This window comes from Ciconia boyciana, chromosome 17 (assembly GCF_034638445.1).
Source record: "Ciconia boyciana chromosome 17, ASM3463844v1, whole genome shotgun sequence".
In the NCBI taxonomy this organism is placed as follows: Eukaryota; Metazoa; Chordata; class Aves; order Ciconiiformes; family Ciconiidae; genus Ciconia; species Ciconia boyciana.
In genome coordinates, this window is record NC_132950.1 from 9,231,093 (window position 1) to 9,251,668 (window position 20,576).

Consider the following 20,576-nt stretch of genomic DNA (forward strand, 5'->3'; position numbering starts at 1 on the left):
AGTTTGAGCTAGCTTTTAGATTCAATAACAGCAATGTCATTCTTGCAGCAAAAGCAAGCATTTATTTGTAGCAAATGGACCATTATTGCTCTTCTGTTCCATTAAGTCACCAAACGGTTGTTTCAGAATGACCTGAAATAAGATGTTGCGGTAGTGGGCCAGCTAGCTCCAAATAAGCGTCAATCATGATAAATGTATTATTGAGGTTTGATTTAATTTTAATTCTTCACTAACAAGAGAAACAAGCAACCTTCAGTAATAGCCATGGGTGCCAGAATTGCCAGCTATCTTGCTTTCGCTGCACATGAACTTAATTGCTGTTTTCGGTTGAAGGGTCCTAACTGAACGACAAATACTCTTTGAAGTCTTCAATTATTTAAATACCATCACTATTTTTGGCTCCTGACATTTTGATCCATTTTTCTTCCCCAAGTGCTGACATGTGCTTTTGCAGCCTTACTACTACACACATTTTTTTTCCAGTTCTGTTTCAAATGCCTTTTCATACAAAAGTAAAGCCCAGGATTTATTTTCTTGTTAGTATACGCTGTGATCCTAGTACTCTCAGCCACTAAGTGTACAAACTGTGTGAAGTGAGAGGTGTAACTGCTTTCTCAGCAGATAGCTGTTTTGTCTTTCAGTGCTAACCCCTTCTAGAAAAGGGCCTTTCATTCATCTCCCACAGTTGTAGTCAAAGATACTGCATGAACTGTATCTCTACAAGGTTGCTGCACAAAACAGACAGCCAGTTCAGTCACATCCCCCAAGAAAAGACAAGACAAGACGACCCTCCTTGATACACACTTCTGGTTTTAGTTGAGTCATCCCGCGTTCTCAATCTGAGGTCAACCATTAAGACAAAGAATGTGTTAGAGCAGGCAGTGAGATGCAGCATACTGATGAGCACAGATGAGGATATGGAAGTTTCGCTATCAATGAAAAGGACGGCTTGCCATCCTCTTTTCCCCCTCCTCAAATCTGCTTCTAACTCTGGGACTGCGTTCTCAGAGACGTTTCCAGGTTGGAAATAAAGCATTTGATGTGTGATGTACAGTTACCTCTGTTCTGCAGAAGAGAGGCAGGTGGACGCGGCTGAAGGCCCCAAAGGTTTTCCATACCATTTCTGTCTTTTAGATCCAACAAGTGGATTAAAATTAAGGGATCTATATCTAGTAAACTGCTAGTGGCTGTAGAGCCTAGGGCACTTCCTCCCCGCCTTGAAGGTCTTCCACTTGCACTGGTGTAGCCATGGCTAGTACCTAAGGAAGAGTTACAGAGAAAGAGTGTGCATAGACAGGACACAGGTGATACATTATTCCCTGTAAAAACAAAGAGACAGGGTTCTACAAGCAGATTAGGAATGAAAACATTCCAAGAAACTTAACAAGACATCAGTATTATTTCACGGATTTATGGATTCTGAAAGCAATCAGATATGCTTCTACCTAAAAGTTTAAGCTAAAAAGCACCAGAGGGGAAAAAAAAAAAAAGATTAAAAAAGGAAAAAAAAAAAAAGGATTTCACTTCATATCTGTTATGTAAGTCTCTTAATAAATAGATTGGTAAACAAATCCATACAAAGAGCACTTATTCTGAAGAAATGCACATAAACTTTCTAGGTTCCCCCCACCAATTAGATTAAGGGGAGGGGATCTTCAGTTGAGTTCTGCTCTGTGTTATGACGTTCCCATTACATAGTGGCCAAGGCACTCAAAAGATTAAGAGAGTCTTCAGAGAAAATAGTTAGATCTGCGAGATTAAAACTGTACAGTTTAGTAGAACTCCCTTCCAACACAGACAGGTGACACTACTAACATTCAGACTGGAAGACAGCACAAGCAGGTAAATGCAAGAGCTCAAGTGAAGAGCTTGTGCCAGCTTTTACAAATGCGGTTAAAAATTACTTTCTAAAAGCTCCTAAGTACATGCTGTTTCTACAGCCGCTGTGCTCCTACTCTACAGGCTGTCCTTTCAGAAGGAAACAGACCTGTCCCTCAGCTTCCTGGCTCACAAGAAATTTTCAAGAAGTTTTGAAACAGCAGCTAAAAGCAGGGCTGTTAAGGAATCCTGTCTTTCAAGCACTAGCAGACTTCCACAGCAGCGTAAATACCACTCCCAGTGAACGCCACTTCTGATATCTTTGCCATAAGTAAATATACTTATATTCAATATACATATATTTATTCCAGAATCTTATTAACCTATGGCTAATTTGGGCTATAATCACCTCTAGGCTGCAAGAAATTTTAGAGCGCTTTTTTATTATTGCATTTAAAAATATATTTCTGCTTGACTTGTAAGGATTCTTTACTTCATTCCCTCCACGTACTTCAAGTTTTACAGTGCACCAAAACCTAAGAGAATGTGTCACGCACTCAGAGGCCACACAGACATCAGTAAAAATTTCTTGTCAGTCTACTTTCAATCGGAATGGAAAGGGTTTCAAGACAGGCAGAAAAGCTTCTCTCCAAACTTATGTATCATTTTTAAACAAGCACATTCAGAAGATTACCCCCCTCTTTTTTTTTTTAATTGAACCAACGAAATGTTTCTGCTACACTGCAATAATCAGTACAAACCACATGACGCAGCATTTCCAAAAATAGAAATGCCTGCAGAACACGCAGCTCGGTGTTGCTTCCAAGAAGAACAGGGGAAGGAATCCAGCAGCATTTCGCATATATGGGAATTCTGAAGGCTGTTTTTCATACCTGATGCTCCAGGAGTAGCAGCGGCTGTTGCATCCTCCATGAGATCTCCTTCTTCCAACTCCATATTACTGCTATATTCCACATCATTTTCTCCAGACCTTAGAAGATGATTGGGGTGGAAAAAGGAGAATACAATTATCAGCTTCTGTCAGCTCTTGTTAAACGTTATGGCACATACCTTGAAAACAACATGAAGCACAGTAAACAGTATTTTCTGCATTCCGAACTACACAAACTGAACAAATCAAAGTGTGTTAATTAAATGACCGACTCCCTAACCAAGAGTCCAAAAGTGTCATACGTATCTAGGCAGCAAAATCCGATCCTGCAAACTTCTATATTTGTATGTGTTACAACACATTCTCACGTTTTAATGAAGATTCTAGGATTTCACATTATCATCTCAGCTAGGAAGCTTAAATTCTCTAGTTTAAGTAACTGTCTTTATTATCACTCTCCTACTACTACAACACTTGCTAATACCAAACCTCTCTTTCGTTACAGTGTAGAAACAGATTTCTTAATAGTGTTTTGGGAAAGAACCTTCACAGACTATCACTTGTCAAAGACAGAATACAACACTAAAATAAATGAAGAGATTGGAAAGATAGTAACTAGCTGACCAAACCCTCAATGTTTAGTGTTAACTACATCAGTTCATGTTGTTTCCAGTATAGGAAACACCCCTCACGTTGCACTGGAATCCCCCACACATCATAATTGTGATATAGCAAATGAATCAGTTTCCATTGGAATTTGGATGATTACCCGGGGAGACAAGGTGATGATGTAAAAGACATTTTAAGTTACTTACATAGTTTCTTCATCAATATCATTTTCTTCAGTGTTACTAGTTGCTGTCGAACTAGCTGAAGAGCTGCTACCATCAAGGTGGTTCACCTCATCTTCTCCAGCAAGATCTATATCCAAGTCACCATCAGAGAGCTCGTGCTATAGGAAAAACAGAACAAGTCTTTATAAAGAAAGATTTCCGTTGCACTTTGATGCATTCACCAAAAGCTATGAACAGAAACTCTCTCTCCCCAGAGCGTCACACTATCATACAGGAGTTAGGAGGGTCTCAAAGCACAATGAAAGCTGGTAACAAACAGAGAAGTTGGATTTTTCAGCTGCAACTTGGAAACTTTTTTGTGGCGGGATCTATTAGCTCTGTTCTGGAACATCTCTCTAGTGTCACCTCTCTCTGCTAGCTCTTGAGAGTGTTATCTCCTATTTCCACAGAGAGGATAATAAATCTAATTTACAATTCAGAAGTTCACTTATGTTTCTACTGCTATCCTGCTGTAAAAAGCTACACAGAGAGGCAGGAAAAAGACAATTCCTACATTAAAGTCTTCATGCTGGATCTTCTCTTCCTCCTCTTCCTTGCTATCTCGCACTAATCCTGGAGTGGCAACATTCTCAAGTAGTACTTCAGTGCTTTGTCCAGATTTCTTTGATCTTGTTTCTGGACCATCATCATTCTGGGGACTAAGATGAGTGTCTGGAGGTGAAATGCCTCGTGATTTCTGAGTCCGGGAAAGTTCAATCGCAAGCCTCTTAAATATTAGAAGGATACACAAAAGTATACATAGAAGACGACAATGGAGCATCATCATCAGATCAAGTTAGTTTGTTGACTTGCATATATACTATTTTAGTAACACCAACAGCGAACTACCAATAGCAACTCAAACACACACAATTGTCAAACATGAACATTGTAACCTAAAACAGGTAATTAGTCATCAGTAAAAGGTGATTTTACATTAATATACATCTCACTTACTTCTTTAAGGTTATTTATTTGTTGGATATAACTTGTCTGAGCTGCTTCCAATTGAGCAATGTACCAGTGTTGATCTCGGCACTTTTGGAAGAAGGTTGGTGAGCGCACTTGGAACCTTTGAAGGAACATTTCAAAAGGGTTTTTTTGTTTGGTTGGTTTTGTTTTGGGTTGTTTTGGTCGTCTCCCCTCCCTCCCCGCAAATCCAAAAAGCCCTGCAGAAGAACATCAGACAACCCGAAATCTAGTGATGAAATAAATTTAACAGATAACATGTACTTCTGTACTCAGTATCCTGAATGCACTGAATGGCAACAGTAAGTTTTTTGTAGGAGAGGCAGTTTTATGAGAGATGGTTGTCTTCACAAACCAACACTAAAAAAAAATTAACACACTACTAAACTTTTAACAGGAGCAAAAGTAGGGCTGTACAGAGAACATTTGAAGTAGATGGATAAAGCTTCTATATTTTGTCATAACACTGCAATTTCCATTGACAGCATTAGTTCTCTTACATTACAGACTTCCTTCATTCCCAAAGTTCTCCTATGCTCACTACAACTGTTTCTAAAGAGAGCGAAAACACCCCTTTCCTTTAATTCAGTTAGCTACAGATCTCCAACCCAGGCTTATTAGCATCAAGCATAGCTACTTCTCAAAGAAAGAGATATACTTAAAGTTTCCACAACTCCCTTCAGCACATTTTCTTCTTTAAAGCTTATGACAGTGAAATCCATTATGACAAAACATGTCACAATTATTTTAAATCCAACTACTGAACTGTTTCCTATTTCAGAAGTAGGTGTGATACTTTGTGAAATGATAGCAGAGAAGAGCCCCACTAAGCTGTCTTCCTTACCTTAGGATCACAGTGTCATTCTGCCTGTTTAAATAGCCTTCATTGGCTAGCAAGTCTAAACGAAAGAATCTGTTGTAACCCCAGCATTCTCCAACTTCAAAATCAGAGGCAAACTCTCGAATTATGTTTTTAGTGGGATCGTTGGTGGACTGGTGAACCATTTCTACACGGTACTCATACCTACGCAGGGGAAGATCACAGGTATTAATACCAAAACAAAGATGTCAGAATTGCTGAATGCGTCAAGCTTAACAGAACTGCACTTCTGGGAAGTTTGCACGCCCAGCTGAAGAGGTGATTCAGTCTTAAAATTTTACTGAGCATTTATATAAACAGTACAAGGGGGAAGAGAGTAGTAATAGGGAGTAGAGTGGTAAACCAACTCTAGGATTGAATACTAGGAGACAGATACTCTTATCAGTTGTTTCGCCAGCTCGCTTTTTATCCTGAGAAAGCCACTGAATAAAAACTTTAAAATATTATCTTTGGGCACAATTCAAAGCTCAACAGACAACAGAAGTCTCACTATTCTTTTCAAGAGTGCTCTGCATCAGTCCCTAGCAACACTACAGAACCTGAGGTCATTCTTGGCAAACCTCTCCAGATGCTTTGCCAATAGACGAAAAGAACGGCTGCTTTTACTACAGGTTTGCTTACTTGGATGTCTCTGGCAATCCAGCAGACAGCTCTAAGAACACAGACAGGTAGTAGCCCCGTACTACTCCATTTCCATCCTTGAAACAAACAAAATAGAGAGATAAATTAATTGAAAAAAGAAAGCAAAAACCAGGAAAAAAAAAAGCCACAAACAGAACACAAAACACCTCGATATATCCTTGAAGTTTAGAAAACAGCTTCAATCAATACAGAATCTGCAGCAGTAGTCTACTTTGTATGCTACAGTTTTGATTTTGCCTTCTCTGACCTAGAACTCTTACTGTAACTTGAATCAACATTGAGTTTGCATCTGGAAGCGCATATGCACTCTAGTATTGGTATCTCAGATATAAATCTCAAAACAGAGCTCTGGTTACTCTATTAGCATTTTAGGAGTTCAATTAAGTGGAAGACTGAGTAGACAAACACTTGTCAATGTATTGGAAAAACATTTATTTAACATATAGAAAAAGCAATAAAAAAGCTCATAAAATCTACTCATCGGTTTATTACAGTCCAATTCTTCTCAAACTCTCAACATGAAAACAGCTCATGTTAAACATTAGTTCTGAAATATTTTACATACAGATGCATTTCAAAGCCACTTAATTTTCGAAAGAAGAGCAATTTCTTTAGAAAAAACATGCAACATGAAAAAGTTAGGTCAGTTAACTGAGAAACAATATTAGAATCACCAGAAATCAAGAAAAAATATGGCAAAACCTCCATCACACTCACCTTAATCAAGGATGAAGAATGGCTCAACTTGAATCCTCTAGGCTGAAGAAACATTTCAACTTACCATTTTTAAAAAAAATTTTCATGCCTTCTGACAGCACACCTTACGTAGTCAAATCCTGAATTTACAACACTCTGAAAACTTACACAGGGGTCCACCTCTGCCTTGCAAGAATACAATTCTGTGCATATGTGGGCTTAACAGATTAATCCAATTCTCTGAAGATGCCACGTAAATCGCTAACAAACAAAACTTGTACTCCACCACTCAACACGTATTTCTCCAAACACAGCTGCAGTAGCAGCCAGAGCTTCCCAGAAGCACTGACCAGACTAGCAGGCTGTAAAAAGATCCCACCTTGTGGGTTAACATTCCAACACTGACAGAGACACTGCTTCTGAAATCTGAATATTCAGCCCACTGAAAGGACATTAGTACAAACACACACGTTTTAATGTCAGCATTTGAGAACTGGACACACAGTAAAACAGATTCCCTTTCAACTAATACCTTGTCCTCCTGCCAACTTCCCAAATAAGGATTATTCATAAACATAAATATGGTAAGTTATTCTAGACCTCAGTTCTGCAAGAAACATCTGCAAAAGCCACTCAGACAGACAAAAATGGTAAAAATATCTATTAAAGTTCCTATAGCATATTTGTAAGACCTGTTTTTAATTGCTTTTAAATTACCCAGATTAACTATAATGAAATGGTCACGCTGGTTATCTGGAGGCAGAGAGGGAATGCTGCAATGGTTGGTGATCAACTCTGCAATCTTATTGCGTTCTTTTCATACAGCTTTTTATATGTGACATGAGAAGAAACTAACTGATGTTTCCTTACAAGAGAAGCATATGAATGCTGGTTAAGTGTTTTGGATGGGATAACAACTCTAGTTGAAAATATAACTCACTGGATAAACTTTTAACCTCCAGCAGAGTCCTGACACTTGAAGAGGTGGGCTGTAAACAGGATCTGCTCGCTGACGCAACGTACTGTTGAGAAAGGAGAAAAAAACACATGTGCTACTGGGACAAAGCAAAACCCTCCATGAAACAGTAAGCTCCATATACACTTACACTCTGACACTCCAGAACCATCCTTCTTGCTGCACCTAGCATGTAGCAGCATATGAGGCCCATGCAAAATGCTAAGTGTCCATACAAATACATATATTCCTTGCAAAATTATCCAATCTTTTTTAAAAAGAAAAATAAGTAGTTTGCCTTTATCATGGAAAATCTTTTCAGCTAACAGTTTAGCTAGGGCTAATTGTTGTTCACCTGGTAAACAAGAGATTTTTGATTGAATTCCCACAGCTTAGTTCATATCTAACAGTTATCTGTAGAGACTTTTCTGTGTTTTAAAGAATACTACTCATGTACAGAAGAAACAGAAAAAACTTCTTGATATTCACAGTAATTTAAGATACATTCTTACCTGAAGTTTTCCAAGACAAATGTAGTTGAGTCATAGGCTGGAACCAATTCACTGGGGAGGAGCAGAAAAAAATAAATATATGAGAGTTGAATAACATGACATTAAAAATCCCAACTTTTGGAATCTTTAGAAGCACTTAAGATGATTTAGGTCACCAGAGCCACTGAAATTCACTAGAACTACACTGGGTTATTTCAGCACTTCTGAAAATTCCATTTATAAGCCTTCTCCCGAGTGCCTCTCCACGTGGTATCACACTATAAAACAAATATGTTATGTTACGAAGGGAAGAGCAACCAGAAGTATTTAAGAGGACTTTCCCTTTTACCTGTGATGGCTAATAATCTCTTAATATGGTGAATTTTTAACGTAAGACTCCTTGGTAGTTCTAGAAAGGATGAAACTATTTCATGGCTGAAAGTACAAAGCTTAAATGGTTTGTGTTTCAGAGCAGGAGATACCTTACTGCCATTGGAAAATGAATATTCAAATTTAAACTCTCCTCAGAAATGCATTTAATTATTCTTTTCAGAAAACATGTCAGGACAAGAGTTTTGAGACCGCATTTAAAAGCAAGCCAAACTGATTCTTGCTAGAGAAAACAAAATGATTTGAGGAATTCTTCTAAGACTTCTACTTTCAATTTTTTGGAGAGGCTTTTCAGCCAGCTAGCATAAACTCTCAACAGACTTCTGAAGAACCCGGCACTAGCAGCACTCTCTGCATGAAGAATTGTGTTATGAAGTGATTTTGGCTATATATTCTGAATTAAGGTGACCTGCAGAGGCCTCTCATGAGAGCCTTGCAATTTTATACTGAATGACCCAATAATAAGAGAAAAAGGACAAATCGGTAAACTAAGTGTAAAAAAGAAAAAAAATTGTCAGCTGGAACCCACTGTCCTGACTCCCCAGCAAGGACTACAGACATCAAATAAGCCCTGCTGGAACAGAAAAGCCTACTTGCAGCATAGGTTACTAAGAAGAGTAAGTTAAGCAGTTTATTATTTTCAGTGTATAAGCGTGGACCCAAATTCAGTCAGAGATAGCAAGTTTAACACAGAAATGGACAGAATCACATTACCCCACAGATTACCATTACCATTGCTCATATAGCTGCTAAGTATGACTCCCCTTCGCTATAGCTGGGTATCAGGCAAGCTCTCCAGCAACCTATCCATCGGCTGCCTACTATCCACTCTTTCAAACCCACATGTTAAAATACAGTGGTACTCTCCTGTCCTAGTTTTACAACAAGCTGACGTGCATAAAAATACATTTACCTCCCAGACTCACTGGAACACCCTCCTCCATACAGTGGTACAGTAACATGGGAAAGAGATACTCTCCTCTAAGTTACTTTAAACATTTTTTAACAAGCAAAACAAACCTTCATAAGATGGCTTTCAAGTTCAAACTACAACAGAAAGGAAATGCAATGCTTACCTTGTGAAGTCTGGGGGGACAGGAGTAGTGACAAAGGAGGCCATAGGCTTCCGATGAACCTGCTGGAACATCATCAGGATCTCTGAACTTTTGGATATCAACTCACTCTTACTGCATGATCGTAACTATATGGGGAAAAAAACAAGAAAGGAAAAAAAAAGCTTTTGTCATTAGTAGAAACCATAGGTTTTGACCACTTTTTTTGTTTTTTTTACAAATAAATTGCATGTCTGTCACAGCTTCAGAAAGATTACCCACAATGCAATGTAAAATGAAGCTTGGAGGTTGGGTTTTGGTTTTTTTGTTGTTGTTGTTTGGGTTTTATTTTCCTTGAAACTGTCAGCTCTTAAGACTAAGAATTTGCCTACGATAGCTAATGGTCATATGTTCTAAAACTTCTGTTAGGAAATTAAAATAGATATTCTAATTCTGTCTCACTCCAAAGTCTGTGCAACCCATTTGGGAAGTCCTGAATATTTAAGACTCTGTCAAATTCTATAATGAAAGTTACAGCAACTACTATGTACTTCACTTAGGTTAAACTTATTTATATACAAGATGTCTGATTAATACCAAGTCACATCTATTACTGTTTACACAACAATAACAAAGTAAATCAATCTGGAAAGGATGCTTAATTAGACATTGGGATAATTTGCTCAAATACATCACAACACAGCAATACAAGCTCCTGTGACATTAGACAGTTCTTTTACTTTTCAGTTACTCCTTTACTGCTGTATTGCCAAGCACTGTACTTTTTTTTGTTCATCCAAATTTGAACAAAACAAAGTCTATATTATCTTAAATAGCAGGCCAAAAAACCCACTTAAATCCATTTCACTTAAGATATCTTATAAAACCAGTGTCGTCATAAAGGTCTTTTCAAAATCTAGGGGGGGGGGGGGTGTGAAGTCTCATCTTACATGTTCCTTGAATAGCTAGTACTGTATTTTCTAAACCTTTTTACTAAAGGATACAAATCTACTCTGCTTCTAATTTATATTTTAAACATTGGAAAAACATATCTTAGACTTACATTTCAAACTTTGTCAGGCTTAAGTGAGACTAATACGTACATTTTAAAAAGTCACATTTTTGCTATGAATTCCTCAAATAATTCTATTACTTCCACAAAAAGAACAGGAAATTCAAAGCCTCTCTTGACAAAGACATATATGATTACTTTAAACAAGCAGTAGAGACCTACACAGTTGCCAGATGTCTGCATCTTCTCACAATTTCTTTAGTCAGTAAGCTTTTCCTCCTACATTGGAGGGAGGAGAGGTCATGTTTCACTAGCACCAATTTGTTATTATTTTAATGGGGTTTTTTTCTGCAAAAGAGAAGCTGATCTGCAGAGTTGCATACACACTGCTATTCAGGATTTAGAAGGTCCTCATCTGGGCTGCAACATAGTAATTTCTGAATGATCTATACACAGAGAGCTCTCAACAAACAGACAAAAAAGATATGCTGATGCATGGTATGCAGGAGCACTCATCCTCCTGATGTCATTGATTCTTCAACTCAGACATTCCAATACAGGTATGAAATAATTAAGTGCAAGGAGAACATGATAATTGCTGATCAGGTGATAAAGCCAGCTTAGCTTAGCATTCTTACTGAATCAAAAGCAGTGCAAGGAATGAAAAAGGAATACAGGACAACAGGCATCACTCACAAAGAAGCTTGTCCCCCATCCCCAAACTAAAATGTCAAACTTTGCTGAAAGATAATTACTGGATGCAGTAATGCTTGAAGGAAGAAAACCCTTCCATTTCCTCAGAGCCATCAGAAATTGTTCAGGGCGAGTACAATCAAGCTCTGCAGAACTTGAATAAAAGAACTAGAACCAGTTCAGTTTTCCTCAAAAGCACAAACAGAACATTTTTGTTTATTCTCCATTTGTAGTCACCACTATTCATATGCGGTTGGCAGGGACAGAACTAACAGAATCTACCCACACGATCTAAATGCTAAGTTACCTTAAACAAACACATAACTGTGTAGTTTTATGAGATATTGCTATTAATCGCTGTACTAGTTTTTCACGCAACAGAAGAGAACACCTTTCATTATTTCTAGAAAACATACTTGTTCTTAAGAAGAAATTGTGTAACTTAAGGCCACTTAAAAGAAAAGATACCCTCAAGAAATATCCTTCAATTAATAGTTTTAAAATAAATAAAATAATAAGAAAAGCCGACTGCAGAGGGATCTATGTAACACAACATTTCAGCTCTTTCCATAATCACCTGATGTTCTACTTCCTGAAGCAGGGATTCCAGAAGTTCAGTTTCTTGAGTAAGTGATGTCTTTTGACCTGTTTAAACAAAAGAAGACATGTTTAAAGAAAAAGACATACTCAATGGATTTTAAGAAACCGAGCTTTTTCTTTTTTTTTTTTACTTGGAAGCTGCCCCAGAACCTAGTAAGGTAAAGGATTTCTAAATATACCAAGGTTGATTGAGAAAGCATTTTAAAAGCGAGCCTACATTTCTAATTGGAGCTGTAGTGAAGAACTCACTTGAGGTTAAGACAGTAATGAAACATTCTGTGTGCCAGAAATGGCAGGTTTGTTGTTTTGGGTGCTTTTTTGGACAAAAAAAACCAGGTTTGACTTCACTGAGTTCACTCTCATCCACACAAGCCTCTCTTTTATATTAGCTGACACTTTTCTCCTAAAAGCTACCATTTCCCTTGACTTTGATGTTTCTTTTCTTTATAAAAAAGAACAAACAATGTTTAAATGTGTTTGTGCATTTCAACTAGCATGATGACCATGACCAGAAAGAATAAAAACCTAAGTCACATTTGTCTGTTTTCTATCACGGGGATTTACTTTGTCTCCATCATACATTACATACCTGAAGAGTGTTTGGCAGGTGTTAGAAAAAAGGTGTGACATGGACTAAACATTAACCTGTACATACAAATAACTAAGACATTCTACCACAGCTTGAAGACTGATCTTTAATCAGTACACACTAAAACAAATCTGGTGACTGATTACTGTAGTTGATACAGGCACAAAATATGTACGAATCCTGGATTTAACTTAAAGGAAATATTTTAAAGTACTGACATGAATTTGAAGAGGAACTTGAAACATAGCTAATATACATTTATTACGTTGTTTTGTTTCTAATGGAAATGAACTAAGAGAATAAATGCAAACATTATCAAAGCTAAGGACATTTTCCAAGCATGAACATTTCAGGTTTTCTTTGGGTGGGTGGCAGGGAGAGGGTGTGTGTGCGTGTGTGTCTCTGTGCGTGAAGATTTCAAGCATCAGAAATACATTTTCAGCACAGCTATTTTATTGCCTTACTTTTATTTCCTAGACAAGTACATAGATACAAGGTCAAGGCTCTATTTGTCTGTGTATCTTGCAAAACTGAGGTCATAAGTATAACTTTTCAAGAGTGTCTAAAGGAACCGATATGCCAAGAAGATGTCACCTTTAGTATGTGCTCCTATCAATGCATTACGGAAATGAAAGCGCACATGGAATAACCAAGGCACAGATGCAAAATTAGCTCAGCAAAGCATGCACAGAATTATAGCCAACTGAGGAACAATCTGTCCTTCTTGTTGAAAGCTTCACTTAATTTTTAGTAGTGTTGTTTCTGTAAGCTTCAATAACTTTAAGTGTGCCACTTGTTTTCTCACCTCTATTTATACCAAAAGAAGCTAAAGTGACCAGTCCCCGGTTAGCAAAAGTGTCAGGAACCAAACTAGCAGCTCTGATTCCAGATGCCACGTTCTTCATTTGCGGACAAGGCTGCCTGTACGTATGGATCTGAACTGTTGCTCACCAGGCATCTCATATAGACTTCTAATTTTTTAAAATTACATTAAAAGGAGTATATATTACAAATACGTCAAATTACAAAGATGGACTTCTTGGCTAACACAAATGATGGTGTAAAAACACTTTAGGTGAAAGGTACTAAACACCTTCCAATTAGATGGAAATGCTCTCCAAGTTATACAGCACTTTCCAGCACAACATAACCAGGTTACGTCTAACAACTTAGAACTGTATCACAGTAACTACATAATTAACTAAAAGCTTTGCTGTAGGTAGAAGTTTTCTGTCAGCAGTTAACTTGCCTAACACCATAAAGCGTGTAAGGAGTCATACTCCCAGGGCAAGAAAGTTTCTCAATAGATTTACACATTGTTAATATATTGCTCCTACTCATAATAGATCAGGCAAATACCTACCCATTAATGTTATAAGCTTATTCTTCAGCTGAGTGTCTAACCGGGCAATCATCATCTCCACTGCATTCCTGATTTCCCGAACTCGTTCATCCTTCGCGCTACGCACTGCCTCCACATTCCTCTCCTACAACAGGGTTCACAAAAAAAACATGCACAAAAAGAAAGCCTTCACTATTTTGCACGTTTCACTCATTTACATGTTGACTCCACTCTCTCAGATCCCAGAAATGCCTAGGCCTCCCTAGAGTCCCCTCCAGCCCTATTTTTCTATGAGGAAAAAAGAAAAAAAATTCTCATCTTACTGAAGCTTGCATGTTTAGAATAAGAAAATAGGAATGTGTTTTTAGATGAGCTGTATTACAGGCTATTCCTGTTGTCAGTTATAAATATCCTTTGACTTTTACTGAACATATAAGCATGCCCTCTGGTGGGTGACCAAAGGTTAACAGTAAAGTTGAGCAACATTTTCTCATTACACAGAGATTTGTCATATGGGGAATGTTTAGTATCAAAATTTGTAACTGCCAGTTTCTCTTCTGTAACTTGAGCTGCACAGAAAAGTTACCTTCTTGGTAACAAGAGTAATTTGACAAAAATTGCGCCCTTCACCCTGGAAGGTGAAGGCCACAATCCTCTCAACATTTTACAAATACTCACAAGTAGCCCACCTGGTGATATAACAGTCACATTTGAGCTGAAGCAGAGCTAACCTACCGCTGCATGTGGCAAACAACTACCTGAATAATAGCATAGACAAAAACCATAGGGAAACTTGTTTAAAACAAGCAAACAACTTATTTCATTTGCACAAAGACTACACAATAAATGTAACAGCATTCAGCAGAACACAAAAATAATCCTTCCTACGATACAAGAAACTGTATTGAATTGTTGGAATCCCCACTGAAACTGCCAAAGCCGAACATGTCAATATTTGGATGTCTAATAACACATTTACCCCTATGGGGAAGAAAAAGGAGGTACACAAACTTCAAATCTCTAACTGGTGAGCTGCCTTACAGCCCATCCTGTAGGCTCAAATATACTCGTAGTTTATTCTCCTAAAGAAAGGAAAATAAGTTATATTACAATAAAGCATTTTTATACTCGTTTGGCATGGCAGACTGCACTTTTATAAGTGTTGACAAAAACAGATCTTTCAAAGAACTGCACAACTCTAGCTTTTAAATGGCATACACCAAAAGAAAAATACCGTTAGCTAACTCACATCTTTTTCTGTCTGGCAACTACAAAAACAGTATTGAGAATATGTTGATCTTTCCGCATTGTATAAAAAGAGTATAACTAAAAAGTAAAAACGTCTCTCTGTGGGATAATCTGATTACCTTCACAGAAGCAACAGCTTCTGAACAGGTACTGAAAACACGATGAGCGTATGAAATGGTGTACTATTTCCATTTCCCACTTTACAGTTACCCTTTGACAATGGTGTACTACAGGAACACTTAATGTTATCTTGGATCGATTTCTTACCACTTCTTGCACCAAACTGATCAATTCCATGAGTCTTCTCCTAAGCTTTGCCACTTCTTCATTTACTTTTGTGACGTGTTGCTCATAGATTTCTGCCAGTGGCTTAAAAGTATGTCCTCCATGCTGTTAAAAAAGAAAAAGGCACTGGGGGGAGAAATAATACAGCATCCCATTTTAACTTTATTCCACTCCTATTAAATTACTGAAGAGAGGAGAAGAAAGCCTCCTAGTGTATCACTCCTTTTGGAAAAGTTCCAAAGCAGATTGTATGTAGGAAGCCTGTCTTTCACGTCCCTTCATAAGTCATGAATTTGGCTTTCATACCATCAAAGCTTCCTGTCAAGAGTTATTTGGAGTCTCAACAGTCCTCCAAAAATAAACTGCTTCATTCACTATGCACTTCTCTAAAAAAATCAAATAAAGATAGAAGGGTTATCTTATTTTTATTATTATTATTAGAACACCCTTCCCAAGCAAAGGCAGCACACTGTTAACTACTTATATTCCCAACAATGACAGCAGTCTCTCCTTAAAATACTCAGCTGAAAGGATAATAAACAGTGTGGTGAATTGTGCTACTAATACGGCTTTGAAGATATTCAAGATTACAGGCCAGGACATTTAAATAACATAAGTGTTAGCTATATTCCCTGAGAAAGACTTCTTCCTTTGTCCATAAAATTCTCAGTTTGTCCAAGCCATCATGAAGTTTATAACAAGGAAGATAATTCTGACCTCCTTTCGGCAAAAATTCAATTTGCTTCTCTAACTGTAAACACAAGGTATTGCCTTTCACAATCTGTGTTTACATTAAGTTGTAAATACACATACAACTACAGTATTTGCATGGCAATTCAATAGCTGTAACAACAGTTTCACAGCATTTCTATTTCTTCAAACTGCTATCAAACATAATGCTTGCAGTCTCTTACTGTAACACACCATGTGCATACAAGCAAGCAAGTCTCTTCTTACCATTCCTCCCCAAAGCGCACACTGGTGGCAGATACATTTCTTACAGGTCCAGCAGAAAACACTAAGCTTTTCATGATGATTTTCACACCTTAAACAAAAAACACACACATCATCAACAGAAAATAGCTATGAATTTTTTGCAAACTCAATTTAACATTTTCACTTGTTTTGCTCCTGATACTGAGAGTAAAGCACAAAACAGCAGCATAGTTTTGCAAAAAGAAGACTTATATTCAGTAAAAACCTTTTGTACAATAAATGTTGCTCTTAGTATTCTCTCAGGAAGTATTTCACAGAGATAGAGAGAAAGCACATCACGAAAACTGGATTCCTACCCAGCAGATAAAGGATATCATCAATGAATCAAGCTCAGAATTCTAGAAGTTAATACTTCACATTATTAAAATCCTAATCATACACAACCTAAAGTAACCACAAAGCAATGGCTCATAAGCTTTTTGGACAAACTGATCTTTGTCATTTCTTAAAATTTCAGGAACAGCACCAATCGAGAAACCAAGCATAGACCAGGCCAGACCTAAAATACACTCCTCTCCTTTCCCCCTCCATTAGCATTCAGGAACTTAGGAAGGAGGCAGGTATAGAACACATAATTAGTCCCTGTCCACTTTTCAATGCTTCTTCTCACACTTTTCTCCTCAAAATCTCCAGAATATATCTTAAAACACATAATAGCACTGGTAATGGGATAAAACCAGGAGAAATGCCTGCTGAGAAAGTACTGACAGCTGCTCCTAGGAAGAGAACATATTAGAAAATACAGGAGGCTCCAACGACAAGGAAGGAGAATGAACAGCAGTAACGTGACAGATATAGCAACAGTAGTGCTTTCTGTGGGACTTTGTATATTTTTCTTTGATCTCAAACTAGGTTTATCAATTACATTTTCGCAAAGGACTTGAAGACATCGTCTCAGAACAGCTTCTCTACTTTTATTCGCCGAGATACCAAATCAGCACCCACAGTCTTAATGGGACTGCCAAACGAGCAAGCCATCGAGAGAAGACTTTCATTTCAGATGTATGGTCACTAAGAAGGGCTAAAAGCCTTAAGAAGTATTACTACCCTTTATGTTTCCCATATCTCTCATTTTAACTATATTGAGTCAAACTAGAAATAGTAGTAGTTTTCCAGGCAAATATACTGAAGAGCTTTTCTCGTTCCATTAAGTACGACAGAAACGAACTCCAACTTTTAGTCAGACAGTGAGCATAATTCAGCTTTTAAGTAAGTAAAAGTTATCAGTTTGTTCCCTGATTTTAGTAATCAGCTGAAATTAAAAGCCTGTTCATACAAGGCAAACTGCAAAATGCTTTATGTGAAGAATGCTCCATTTACTTGTCTTTTTCATTTTCTTCGTGTTTTGTGAGATTGCACAGTTGAAGCGTATCAAGCTGTTGTGTGACCTCTTCAGCCCAACGACAGTTTACAAGCTCTCGTAGCTGCAGCGGGGCTCTGCAAGAAGCATGGCTAGAGTTAGAGCAAGAACTCAGTTCCAGGAGCTAAAAGAGAAGCATTGAAGTGAACCCAGCTCATCAGTTCTACACTATCGGAAAAGTCAGAGGCTAAAAGCTGAAGCTGTACTAGTTATTTCGGGGGGGGCGGGGGGGCAAGTAACGTTTTAAGTCGGTTTGCTCATTTGGGGGCTGGAGGGAGGCAGGAACCACAATGAACCACCCCACAATGACATACAGAATAGCTACATGGAGAACCCAAAAACTATTTCCAGATTTCTTTACAGGCTCCTGGATAACAGTCGGCAAATAATTTAATTTCTTGGTGCTTCTTCAATTTCTCCCATTATCCAACTATCCCCAATGCAGTGCTTCCATTATCCCCTTTGTAAAATGTAGATATATTTACCTCCTTACAAGCATTTTAGAGCTATTGATCAAATACTTTAAAAGCTGAATATTAAAAAGTTCTGCAGAAATGGTTGGTTAGTTGTTTTTAAATAACTCCTTTCCCTTAGGGGAAAAAATACACTACCTTCCAATTTTTGGTCTATCAAGAGCTAGAATTGCTAGGTACTCAAGAAGTGCTAAGGGGTGCCAGGGCTTGGGGGGACGGGGTGGGGCATTGCATTAAAAAAACCAAAACAAACAACACATTGTAGCTACCTCTCAGACAAATCTGCAACACATAAGGCAAGTCTCACAAATTATAGGTATAAAAAAAGTACACATTTTGGTCTGAAAAATGAAATTTCTGGTCTCTGACTCTTGCAAGAAGAATATAAAGAGTTCTAAGGGGAATACCATCTAGTTACTCTTATTACACCAACTACAGGCACTGAAAACAGCAGCGTAATAGGGGAAGAACAAAGATCTTGCTTAGCTTGTCACAAAACTAGCACATACTTTAGAATAAGTATTACACCAGGGTAACTTTTTATAGTAACAGCAGGCAGGTCTCAAAAATCAAGCTTACAAATTTAGTGCAACCTGCACTGAAAAAAAGATCAATCATAACAGGACAGTACACGCAATTCCTGGTAATTTATTTCTGATATTAAAAATACCTTACCTACAATGAGGGCACTGAGCTCTTTGTTCAGTCAGCCAACGCTATGAAGGAAAAAGGAGAAACATTTTTAAAGAGACTGTCAGAAAAGAACTGCAAGCAAGTACATTCTATCGTTAATTAGGAGTTACTACAGTCTTCCTATATTTTTTCCTTTTTTTACAGATTTGTAATGTAAGTGTTCAACCACTTAGTCACAGAAGAAGCTGCTATTTCTATCTTAGTAACAAAGCAACCGCTTTTCTTTAGATGTCAAAGACACTTCAGTTAAAATTATATTGAGAATCTTGAGGTACCAAATATTCCATTAGAAACCACACACCTGGTGCAGACTCCCATAGCCATAGACTAAAGAGCATGTTTCAACAAAAGAAAGCAAAAGATACAACAAGCATATTTTTTTGAGTCTAAGTTACTAGTCTTCAAGGTAACCTATTTCTTCCTCTCGAGCTATTTACAGGCAAGTTAGATACCCGCAGTTCAATGATCAAATCCACAAGGACCCTTTGAATGTTTCTCTTCCAGAAAGCTCCAAAGACAAGTAGCTGAGGAAAGAACTTCACCTGCCCACTACAACTTAGAAGCGTAAAAACTCAGCAGTTGAAGGGTTTATATGTGTCAGCTCACTACTACATTTAGATTCTCATGAATCATCTCTCACCACCCAGCAACAATATGTCATCTGAACGTTCTTAATATGTAACACGACTCCTTCACCTATAGTTCTTGTCAGAGCTTTCAAAGCGAATGATGATTGTTCCGATTTCTGGAAATACTACCAGAAGTCTGAAAACCTCAGCTGAACCCTCTCCCACTACACTAACATGTAACAGTGTGTGGACTTGGAACTGAAGTGTTAGACCTTGGTAACCATGACCTTAATAAATGAATTGAGGTACTTCAGATGCTGCTTCAGCCTGCTACACCAGACTCCCTCAAGAAAAATTTAGCCCCTATCTGATCATACCATACTAGTTTGGCAAGCATTTAAAAACATCTCCAAGATGACGAGAGGTGATGTTATGGCCTTCCAGCGTTCCACACGGACAGATGCAAAGTCAGCATCTGATTCCTGTCACAACTTTTGTCTTCCACACAGGCATCACCGGCTCTCAAAAGATGCTAAAGAAGGGATCATTATATGTTTGTTTCCTAAAAGCAATTATTCCTGATAGTCCCTATAATTAGCACTACTGAATGCAATACGCAGCCTGCCTAGCTTTTCCTCAGGGTGTCATAAAAGATTTTGAAAGGGAAACTAAAGAGCACAGAGCAGGAAAAAGGAATCCCTGGAACTCCGGGAAAAGGGTCAAGAAAGAAGCAAGAATGTGTTCATAAGATCAGTATTTTTTAAGTTCATACATTTGCAAGAATAAACTATAATAAGCAAACTCACCCGAATACAACTGAAACAGCACAGCTTGGAACAATGAGGACACAGACGTGCATCACGCAATTTCTCCATACAAATAAAACATCGGAATACTTCAGCAATGCTCTGCAAAGGGTAGATTATCGCCATTGTTAAGCCACACACTACAAACATATCAGAGTTGCATTTATTTTCCAGGCAGAGTGCCAGGTTTCATAAATGCAGTCCCATTCCAAACAGCTACGGATAGCGCATCTCAGAGAGAGTCAAACACCACGGCTCTCCTCCCCGCTTTCTCCTACACTACACCAGCTCT

General features: G+C 37.9%; 1 protein-coding gene across 4 annotated transcripts in view; it reads right to left on the reverse strand.

The window, feature by feature from the left end:
* The window catches only part of TRIM37 (tripartite motif containing 37), a 31,356-nt gene that overhangs the window by 9,075 nt on the left and 1,705 nt on the right, over nt 1-20,576 (reverse strand). For 3 of the 4 annotated variants that reach the window (XM_072882085.1, XM_072882084.1, XM_072882083.1), the window contains exons 2-18: nt 20,285-20,386; nt 18,892-18,932; nt 17,704-17,820; nt 16,345-16,432; nt 15,370-15,492; nt 13,876-13,999; nt 11,901-11,968; nt 9,643-9,767; nt 8,198-8,248; nt 7,671-7,752; nt 6,014-6,090; nt 5,357-5,536; nt 4,501-4,615; nt 4,058-4,270; nt 3,526-3,662; nt 2,712-2,809; nt 1,059-1,259 (exon numbers count right to left, since the gene is read on the reverse strand). In XM_072882085.1, coding sequence (XP_072738186.1) covers nt 1,059-1,259; nt 2,712-2,809; nt 3,526-3,662; nt 4,058-4,270; nt 4,501-4,615; nt 5,357-5,536; nt 6,014-6,090; nt 7,671-7,752; nt 8,198-8,248; nt 9,643-9,767; nt 11,901-11,968; nt 13,876-13,999; nt 15,370-15,492; nt 16,345-16,432; nt 17,704-17,820; nt 18,892-18,932; nt 20,285-20,386 — 1,942 coding nt within the window. Of the gene's footprint in view, nt 1-1,058; nt 1,260-2,711; nt 2,810-3,525; nt 3,663-4,057; nt 4,271-4,500; nt 4,616-5,356; nt 5,537-6,013; nt 6,091-7,670; nt 7,753-8,197; nt 8,249-9,642; nt 9,768-11,900; nt 11,969-13,875; nt 14,000-15,369; nt 15,514-16,344; nt 16,433-17,703; nt 17,821-18,891; nt 18,933-20,284; nt 20,387-20,576 lie in introns of those variants that run through there. The other variant, XM_072882086.1, reaches the window with a different exon arrangement.